At 42.4% G+C, this 10,774-nt stretch overlaps 1 protein-coding gene and 1 pseudogene across 1 annotated transcript in view; both read left to right on the top strand.

Annotated features, from left to right (window-relative positions):
• The window catches only part of LOC104979946 (RNA-binding protein with serine-rich domain 1-like), a 9,203-nt gene extending 7,026 nt beyond the window's left edge, over positions 1 to 2,177 (top strand). The window contains exons 2-3 of the mRNA XM_010828492.1: positions 6 to 633; positions 2,087 to 2,177. Of these exons, the coding sequence (XP_010826794.1) occupies positions 6 to 633; positions 2,087 to 2,177 (719 nt within the window). The remainder of the gene's footprint in view (positions 1 to 5; positions 634 to 2,086) is intronic.
• Positions 2,178 to 2,302: 125 nt separating this feature from the next.
• Positions 2,303 to 2,965, top strand: LOC104979945 (annotated as a pseudogene).
• The last annotated feature ends 7,809 nt before the right edge of the window (positions 2,966 to 10,774 follow it).

Here is a 10,774-nt window from a genome sequence, read left to right as displayed (position 1 = left end):
CTCAGGCTCCAGCTCGCTCTCAGCATCTGGCCGCTCGGGATGCTCCAGTGGGTCCCGCAGCTCCAGCTCCAGCAGCTCCCCCGGCTCTCCGAGGCCTTGGCGCCCCCGAGACCACAGGCGGCGGTCCGGTTCCAAACCCAAATCACCCAGACCAGACGAGAAGGAAAGGAGACGGCGCAGCCCCGCCCCTAAGCCCACCAAAGTGCACGTAGCGAGGCTCACGCGGAAGGTGACCAGGGAGCACATCCGGGAAATATTCTCCACCTTCGGAAGAGTTCGAAAGATCGACCTGCGCAGAGACAGGATGCGCGCGCATCCGTCTCAAGGCCATGCCTACGTGGAGTTCCAGAATCCGGAAGAGGCTGCGAAGGCGCTCAAGCACATGGACGGAGGGCAAATCGACGGCCAGCAGATCATGGCCACAGCCGTGCTGGCCCCCTGGCCCCAGCCACCCCCCAGGCGACTGAGCTCTCTCCGGAGAATGCTGCCACCTTCCCCCACTTGGCGCAGGGTGAGGAGGAGCAGATCGCGTTCCCCTTGGGGCAGGTCCCCCGAGCGCCGGCGATCCCGCTGCCCCCGCCGCCCCCGCTGCCCCCGCCACTGGAGCGGCTCCAGCTCCAGCTCCTGCCGAAGGTGAGGGCAGCAATTGACACGTGTCCCCGAGCAGCAGAGCTCTGGCTGCAGGGGTGTTGCTGGTTTGGGGTTGTGCTTGTAAAGGTGCCCTCTAGTGTTCTGGCTGGAAAACTTCCAAGTTTCTGTAGTTCCTGGGAGTCATGTAGCTGGCAAAGCCAGCAGGGATGAGCAGGGGGCTTCAGACAGACGGACAGCCCCAGCCTGGGAGCACGTTTTTCCATGTCCCAGACGACCGGCCGATCCGGTGGCCTGGTCCTGCCCTAACCTGTCGGCTGGCAGAGTCCAGCAGTGATGCCATCCCTGTTAGCCTGGCCATGCACCCGTGTTTGGGTCCTCTTCTGACCTCTAGGGTCAAGTACCCCGTGCTATGTGCCACACACACACACACACACACACACACACCCTCCCTCCCTTCCTTTCTCTGAAATTGGTAAGTACACACACATAAACACACACATACACACAAACACACATACACACACCCTCCCTTTCTCTGAAATTGGTAAGTTTCCAGCCAGCTCTGCTGGGTCATCACAGAACCACCCCAACTTAGGGCAGTTGTGTGCTATTCATTGCTCTGCAGGTTACCTTAGCAATGTGTACATTGCTTTTTTGGCTTTTATTGTACAGTCAGGACTATTCATTTTCTGTTTTGGATTTTGTAACTTTGTAGCTTTTTAGATAATGTGGTGGTTCTTTGTTGTGTAAAGTAATTGCTTTGGATGAACCAAGGATTAGAGTTTTTTTTAAAAAAAACTTTTATCAGGACTCGAATGAATTGGGGTGATGACTTTGTTCAGTGAAATTCTTAATTATGGATCTTAGTCCACAACTTGGCATGTAATAGGTGCTCTGTAAACATGAGGATCAAGTGATTTTCGTTCCAAACTAAGGAATATAGGGTGTTGAAAGGGGTGGTGTTAGTAATTATGGCAGGGCAACAGGATTAAGATATTTTTATTTTCTTCCTCTAAAACACCCTCTGAAACAGAAACGATGGATTTTAAAAGAAAGTGTGCACTGATTAGGTTTACATTTTAAGTAGATTTTTATGATTAAAGTCTTAAATGGATTAAGAGAGAAAGGATGTGAAACCATAGTGATGACGGTTGACTGCAGTCACCCACCAAAGAGGTGATAAGACTGTATAACTGAAGTTGAGTGACTTTCTGAGAAAACTTTAGAAAGTATATTTGGAGTTCGAATACTTTTTTCAACAAAATATATCTTGAGCCCCTTCTAAAGGCAAAGTGAGTAAGTATATATGCCAGGGTAAATCACTAAAGTCCACATTACTCTTCCCTTCATTGGGTATCCAACTTAGTGAGAGAATTAACATAAAATGAAGAGATGATAATACACATACAGTTCACAATTGGAAAACTAAAAGAGAAAATGCAATATTTGATGACTGGGTCTGGAAAGCTCACTCTGTTCAAATAATGTTTTGCAGGAAAATGGAAAAGTACTCAGGATTGATTCAAGGGCAGCAGGAGCTGAGAGGCCATGGCAGCATTGCCAGATCACCATGGAAGTGCTCCTAGAGGTATTTTCCTGGGGCAACACAGGTTCTTACCACAGGGCTGGGACATGTCCAGTCTGTATCTATCTCTGAGATCTCTCTCATCTCCCTCCGCTATAGGAAATCTGATTGAAGCAACCCAGTCCGATGGAGAAAACCGAGAAATCAATTGCTTTGAAGAGGCAAAAGAGAGAAGCTGAACAAATTAATAAACTCTTTATTGGTGTTTTGAACTTTGAAACCGCAGAAGAATGTCTGAGGAACTGTTACCAGCAGTGGGGAGAACTTAGAGCCTGTGTGGTCCTGAGAGATCCTTCCAGCCAAAGATGAAGACAGTGTGGTTTTGTCACCTTTTCTTCCATGACCGAGGTGGATGAAATGTCCACCGGACCCCATTCCATTGATGGCAGAGTGCTTAAACCCAAACATGTGTCCCAAGAGCAGCATCTGGACAGCGGGGTGTCCTTTGGACACTGAAGAAACTGTTGGTATTCAACAAGATACTAAGGAACATCATCTTAGAGATTACTTTGAGAAATATGGAAAAATGGTGCCATTGAGATCATTACTGATAGGCAGTCTGGCAAGAAAAGAGGCTTTGGATTTGTGACTTTTGATGACCTTGATTCTGTGGACAAGACTGTGTTGCCGAAAAACCGTACCATCAATGGTCATCATGTAAAAGTTGCAAAGGCTTTGTTGACATGGGAAATGCAGCAAGTCCAGGGTTCTAGAAGTGGAGGAGGAGGCTGCTTTGGTTTGGGGGTTTATCCTGGTGGTGGTAGCGATTTGGGACTAGCATCAGGATGAGAAAGTAACTTCTGGGAAGGATCTGATACATATGGAAATGGTCCTAGATTTAGGGGTGCTTATCATGGGGCTGGAAAAGGGAGAGACAGAGGGTCTCTCTGGTGGTGAAAGTCCCATATCTGGCAACCATGATTGGGGCTGCAGAGGTGGTCATGGCAACAATGGAGGAGGAAATTGTAGAAGTGGAATTAACAATGACTTTGGAAATTATCAGCAGCAATTTAATTACAGTTGAGGAATGGAAACTTAGGTAGCAGGAACTTGAGGGCTCAATACAGTGAAGGAAACTCTGGTCCAGGAGGCAGTGGGGGATGTGGGGGTTGGGAGGGCAAAGCTGAAACTGAGCTGCTTCTTGTTTGCCCTGGGCTTCACTGTCTAGCGGAGGATGAGAGCCCAGAGTTAACTGGGCAGCTTCAGGTTATGAGTAAACATGCAGTGATATGGCAGAAGACACCAGAGCAAGTGCAGGGAGCCATTTGTGAATGAATTAAATTATTTAAGAACATTGCCTTCCTGCAGAGGAAAAACTGTATGGAAAATGCCTTTAAGGCAGTTTCTTAGCTTAATTGTTTTTTTCTAGTGATCTTTGTCAGAGTGTAGAAGCATCACTTCTTTGATAATGTTAAATTTTGTTTAACATTAAACATTTTGTTATATGTTTGTAAATTGTTAACATTTCTTTGTAAAATGTTACATTTTAAAAAATCTTTTGCAGATTTTTCTCAGTTTTTGAAAAGCTATTAGAAGTATGCTGTAATGAAACATATTAATAACATTATTCCTTAAATTTTAGCATGTAGAATTATTATATGAAGCAGTTGTACATTTATGATTTAATAAAATAATTCTAAAGGAAAAAAGCACTTGTGGTTTGTCCTCTTTCACTTATACTCTTTTGCACTTTTAATTTTTATCTTTTTTAACAATTTTTTTCTAATTTCATGAGATGTCATTGACATACAGGACTATATACAGTTTTCTTAACAATTTTTCTCTAATTTCATGAGATATCATTGACATACAGTACTATATACAGTTTTCATTTGATGGAAGAGTTCTATTTTTCCAGGTAATGTTTAAAATTGCTGCTACTGTATATGTTTGAAGTGTATGTGACATCTACATCATGAAATGATTACCACAGTGATTTTAGTTAATGTAATACTGGAGGGGGTAGCCATGCCCTCCTCCAGGGGAATCTTTCCGACCCAGGGATCAAACCCCAATCTCCCACATTGCAGGCAGATTCTTTACCATCTGAACCACCAGGGAAGCTCTTCATTTAACGTTCATCATCTCAAAATGGTTTTTTTTTTTTTGGTGTGATGAGAGTCTTAGGATTTACTCTCTGAACATATTTCTTCAGCACTGTAGTGAACGGCAACATTAACTGCAGTCATCATGTTACTCCTTACCCCTTCTGCATCTTTTTTTAAAGCTGAGAATTTGTACCTTTCAGCAACCTTTCTCCAATTTCTCCTCCCATGCAGTCTCTGCTTCAGTAAACCAGATGTGATTTCTTTTTCTATGGGTTCATTTTGAGTATTTGGGTTCTTTCTTTTTTTAGATTTTTTAAATTGAAATATGTGCTTTTTCTTAGTCTCTCAGTCGTGTCTGACTCTCTGCGACCCCATGGACTATAGCCTGCCAGACTCCTGTATTCATGGGGAATTCTCCAGGCAAGAACACTGGAGTGGGTTGCCATTTCCTTCTCCAGGGGATCTTCCCAATCCAGGGATCAAACCCAAGTCTCCCGCATTGCTGGCGGATTCTTTACCATCTGAGCTACCGGGGAAGCCATTTTGAAGTATAGTTGATGAATAATATTGTATAACTTGCAGATAATACAGTAGAGTGATTCATAATTTTTAAAGTTATACTCTATAAAAGTATTGGTCATAGTCCCTGTTGGTACAATACATTCTTGTAGCTTATTTTATACATTAAATTGTAACTGCTCACTGCTCAAAAGTCAATAAAGAGGCGCAGTTGGTGGAAGGGAAAGTTTGCTTTATTTTGGATGCCAGCATCTGGGTTCAAGTGACAGGGGCAGGATGGACGCCTATCCACAGGCTGACCAGCCCACATAGCTGGCTCATTACTACTTCTGGGTGTGTTCCTGAGGATGTTTCTGGAACAGATCAGCATTTGATTCCATAGACTAAGTGAAGTGACCCACTCTCCTCAGTGTAGGTGGGTGTTATTCAGTCTGCTGAGGGCCACATGGAAAAAATGGTGAAGGAAGGTGAATTCACTCTCTCTTCCTGAGTGGGAATGTCCATCTTTTCCTTCCCTTGGACCTAGAGCTCCTGGTTCTCAGGCCTTCGGACTTGGATTGAAATTTACCACTGACTTTTAAAAGATATTTACTTATTTAGTTAATGGTCTGTGTCAGGTTTTAGTCTTAGTTGCGGGATGCGGGATCTTTCGTTGTGGCACACAGACTCTCTAGTTGTGGTTCAGGGGCTTATTTGCTTCGCAACATGTGGGGTCTTAGTTCCCCGACTAGGGGTTCAATCTACATCCCCTGCATTTTGAGGCAGATTCTTAACCACTGGACCACCAGGGAAGTCCCAACCCTGATTTTTCTGCTTCTCCAGGTTGCAAATAGCAGATTATGGGATTTCTCACTGTTATAACCATGTGGGTAGTTTCCTAAATACCTCTTCTCTTCTGTAGACTTTATGTCTTATTGGTTCCGTTTCTCTAGAGAACTTTGACTGATACACATTAATAAAGTTCCAAGAAAGTGCACCTGGAGGAACTTTTCCAATGCCTAAGAGCCTCCCTCACAGACAATCCCCCGCTCCTTCAGGCAGCCCAAGTACACGAACACACACTAAAACATTTAAAAATGAATAGACACACATGCTGAAACTAACTCTAATACATGCACTCTCTCTCTACTTCTATATGACAAGTTATAAATTCTTTGCTCTACTTATTAACTCTTTCCTCTCATGAGGATTAAATCAAACAGAGGCAGTGAATCTGTTTAGTTTTTTTCTGGATCATCGCTTTGCACATAGTAGATTCTTTGCAAATAGGGTGACCAAAGAATTTTCTCTCCAAGCTGGAACACACTGGGGAATAAAGAGGGTAGTGTTAATGATTAGGACAGGGCAACAGGATAAATATCTGCTGAAGACAAAAATGAAGGCCTGCCTAGTTGAAGTACTTGATTAGATTTGCATTTAAAACAGATCATCAGGTTATAATGATGACCTATATGGGAGAAGAACCTAAAAAAGAGTGGGTATGTGTACATGTGTAACTGATTTGCTGTACAGCAGAAAGTAACACAAAATTGTATACCAACTGTACTCCAATAAATTAAAAAAAAACTGATTCATTTTGTTTTACAGCAGAAAGAAACATTCACACACAAAACAGATCATAGTGATGAGAACAAAGACTTACTGTATGTACAGCCCAGGGAACCCTGCTCAGTGTTATGTGGGAACCTGGATGGGAGGGAGTTTGGGGGAGAATGGATACATGTATATGTGTGGCTTAGTTCCTTTGCTGTGCACTTTAAACTATTACAATATTGTTAATCGGCAATACAAAATAAAGTTTAAAACATAAAAAAAGAAAAAGAAGTGAACACAAACACATTGGCATAATAAACCTTGTGATGTAATTACTGGGGGCAGGGGAAGAGCTTATGGTGGGGGGGAGTTCAGAAAAAAATAAATAAAAATAACTGATTCACTTTGTTGTACTGCAGAAAGTAACACATACACAAAACAAGTGATAGAGATTAGAATCTAATGATTGGATTATAAGGAGAAAGGATTTAGAATCTAAGCTGTCACTGCTAATTTATTGCAGTTCGTCATTCAAAAGATGACATCTTTGCATAAATGTAGTTAAGTGAATGGATTTTCAGTACTTAAGTATTTAAAGTTCAGTGTTTGAATAGTTTATTATATAAATTGGTCTGGATTTGGCACTGAGTCCCTTGGACTGCAAGGAGATCCAACCAGTCCATTCTAAAGGAGATCAGCCGTGGGTGTTCTTTGGAAGGACTGATGCTAAAGCTGAAACTCCAGTACTTGGGCCACCTCATGTGAAGCGTTGACTCATTGGAAAAGACTGATGCTGGGAGGGATTGGGAGCAGGAGGAGAAGGGGACGACAGAGGATGAGATGGCTGGATGGCATCACTGACTCGATGGACATGAGTCTGAGTGAACTCTGGGAGTTGGTGATGGACAGGGAGGCCTGGCGTGCTGCAATTCATGGGGTCGCAAAGAGTTAGACACGACTGAGCGACTGAACTGAACTGAACTGAATGACCTTCATCTTTCTGTATCTGTCTCATGTGGGCTTCATGATGTCCCAGAATCCCCTTCTCAGCGTGTGGTGCTGTACATCCCTGGAAACTTTTTAGAAATGAAAATTCTCCATCCCTTCTCCAGACCTTAGGATAAAATAATTTAACAGAACCTATTGAATTAACAGAACCCGGTGGCTCAGCGTTAAAGAATTCACCTGCAGTGCAGGAGATCCAAGTTCAATGCCTGGCTTGGGAAGATCCTCTGGAAGAGGGCATGGCAACTCACTCCAGTATCCTTGCCTGGAAAGTCCCATGGACAGAGGAGCCTGGTGGGCTACAGTCCGTAGGGTCACAAAGAGTTGGACACAACTGAATTTAAGTGAACTCTGGGAGATGGTGATGGACAGGGAGGCCTGGCGTGCTGTGATTCATGGGGTTGCAGAGAGTCTGACACGACTGAGTGACTGAACTGAACTAAACTGAAGTGACTGAGCACGCATGCATGCATATTATCCCAAGATAAAATAACATAAGAAGAGGAATGAGCTTAGTTCCTGTTAACTGGATGTGGGGAGTAAAATCATTATTATCTTGGAATACTGAGTAGAGGGTGAGTGAGTCTCCCCATCCCCTTCATATTTAATAATAGATAGAATATAATAAATAAAATTAATTTTTAAAATTGAATATGCTTATATAATAATTCAAAACCATCCTTTAATTCTTTTAACTTTTTCATTTTTTAAACAATGTTGAGATAGTTTAAGGTGCACAGCAGAGCAAATCAGCCACACATACACATGTATCCTTTCTTATGGGAGGGCTTCCTAATGGCTTTGAGAAGATTCCCTGGAGAAGAGAATAACAGCCACTCCAGTATTCTTGCATGGAGAATCCCGTTGACAGAGGAGCCTGGCAGACTACATTCTCCAGGATCACAAAAAGTCTGACATGACTGAAGTGACTGAGCACACAGGCATGTATATTAACCTAAGATAAAATAATTTAACAGAACATAAGAGGAAAGAAATTAGTTTCTGTTAACTGGATGTGGAGAGTAAATTATTATTATTAATATCTTGGAATACTGAGTCAAAGGTGAGTCTCTCTATCCATTTCACATTTAGTAATTAATAGATAAGATACAATAAATAAAATTAATTTTAAAATTTGTATGTGCTTATATAATACTTCAAAACCATCCTTTTTTTTTCTTAACTTTATTTTTTATTAGAGTATAGCCGATTAACAATGCTGTGATCATTTCAGGTGCACAGCAGAGTGACTCAGCCAGACATATACATGTGTCCCTTCTCGTGGGAGGACTTCCTGGTGGCTTTGGGAAGATGCCCTGGAGAAGGGAATGACAGCCCTCTCCAGTTTTCTTGCCTTGAGAATCCCGGAGATGGAGGAGGCTGGCGGGCTACAGTCCATGGGATCGCAAAGAGTCGGACAGGACTGAGCAACTAACACACACACACACACACACACACACACACTTCTTGTGGGGGAGTAAATTATGTCCAGGTACAGATATAGGTGGGAGGGAGGCAGGTCTCATCCTGACCATTCTCCATGCTCACCCTTAAATGTAATGCTCCCAGGTGGCCCCAAACCCAGACAGCCCTCCCTACATGGTGACCTCACATGGCTCCATTTCCCAGATCCCAGGACTGGCAGATAAGAACCAGGCATAAACGTGGATCCACCTCCTGTTCCTAGAGGGTCAAGTGCCTGGTTCCTATTGGATCAGAAAGGGTCATGTGACACTCCAGTCCCAGAACAAAAAGGGGTTAGAATATGCAGATTGGTTCACACTGAAGAGTTGGAATCTGCCTTAGTGCGTTTGGGGAGGCTTAAGACCCACATCAAAGCTCTGGGCTCTAGAAGGGACTTATTACTAAGTTAAATCCAGAGCCTGTTGTCAGGAGGCATAACTGCTCACCTCTATTTACTGTTTTCCTATTTCTTGGTTACTCTTTGTGTGTTTTTGTCACTTCAGTTGTGTCTGACTCTTTATGACCCCATGGACTGTAGTTTGCCAGGCTCCTCCATCCGTGGAATTCTCCAGGCAAGAATACTGGAGTCGGTTGCCATTCCTCTCTCCAGGGGATCTTTTGGATCCAGGGATTGAACCGGCATCTCCTGTATTGCAGGCAGATTATTTATGGTCTGAGCCACATCAGCATTCCCTCTCCACCACTGATAAAACAACTTTATCAAAATTGTACAAGGAAGTTCAGAAAATGTCATTCTCTTCCTTCTTGATACTGTCCCCCTTGGACTTCTGTAGCATGACATCTTTATTCCACCTTCTATGGATTCAGTGGAAATAATTATGATGTTTATTGAATGAAGTGTTTATAAGTAAAAATGAATTGTTTATTGAATAAGCAATGATGTCATTCTTTACTACTTACAAATGATGTGCATAACCCTGTGGGGTGGACAAATTTCAGGGACTCAGGAACGATTTCTGGGTCAGGGCAACAAGCTTGCTGGCAAGTCATTTTCAGAAGAAAATGTTTCCAAAGAACGTGTTCCTTCTTAAGAATCAGAGGTCAAAAATAATTTTTCAAAATACCCACTTAGGATTCCATGGTGGTCCAGTGGTTAAAATCTACCTGCCAATTCAGGGGACAGGAGTTTGATCCCTGATCTGGGAAGATTTCACGTGCTGTGAAGCAACTAAGCCCCAGTACCAGAACCATTGAAATCATGCATCTAGAGCCCTTGCTCTGCCACAAGAGAAGTCACTGGAATGAGAAACCCATGCACTGCAACCAGAGAGTAGCCCCTGCTCTCCACAACTAGAGAAAGCCAACTGGCAGCAATGGAAAACCCAGTGCCCTAGAACAGCTAAAAAGAAAATAAATATATAAATAACATTAAAAAAAATCACATTCTTTAAAAAAATACCCACTTAAGATTTAGGTAACAGACAAGGATGTAATATATAGCATAAGTACTAATTGATTTACATTAAAATGTCTTCTGTCTGATTTAACATTTGGCACAAGAATGAAAAAAAAAGGAGACAACTCATATTAAAACAAGAAGTAAAAGCCAGCTTAATAAGATTTTATAGCATTAATTTTTAATATTAGAAAATAACCTCTTTAGAAGAGATTATTTCTTGTTTAAGTGTAATTAATGCAAGAAAATATTATAACTAAAAACACTAAATAATTCCCCAGGCTAGATTACCTCTGTAGAATTCAGTAAAGAAATTCTGACATACAGAAATGGAGGTGTACAAAGATATGCAAAAATCTTTTCTCTTGTCAAATGAAACCCAATCTCTCCCATTAAAAAAAAAACGTTATGCTTTTCGTTTTTGTCCACCAAGACTTTAATAGAGTACAAAGTTAATGTAACAAAGCATCATAGTCCAGAAACAGGGTTGACAGTAAAAGCGGCAAGTAGAATGGGGGGCTGTGGCCCCCCACACCCCACCGTGAACCACTTCCCAGGGACCACACCATTCAACTTTCTCAGGATAATCGTCTCCTATTTTTCCTTCAGTTC

This window comes from Bison bison, unplaced genomic scaffold, assembly GCF_000754665.1.
Source record: "Bison bison bison isolate TAMUID 2011002044 unplaced genomic scaffold, Bison_UMD1.0 scf7180017864492, whole genome shotgun sequence".
Classification (NCBI taxonomy): Eukaryota; Metazoa; Chordata; class Mammalia; order Artiodactyla; family Bovidae; genus Bison; species Bison bison.
The sequence above is the reverse complement of the archived record's forward strand: the minus strand, read 5'-3'. Positions and strand labels throughout refer to the sequence as shown.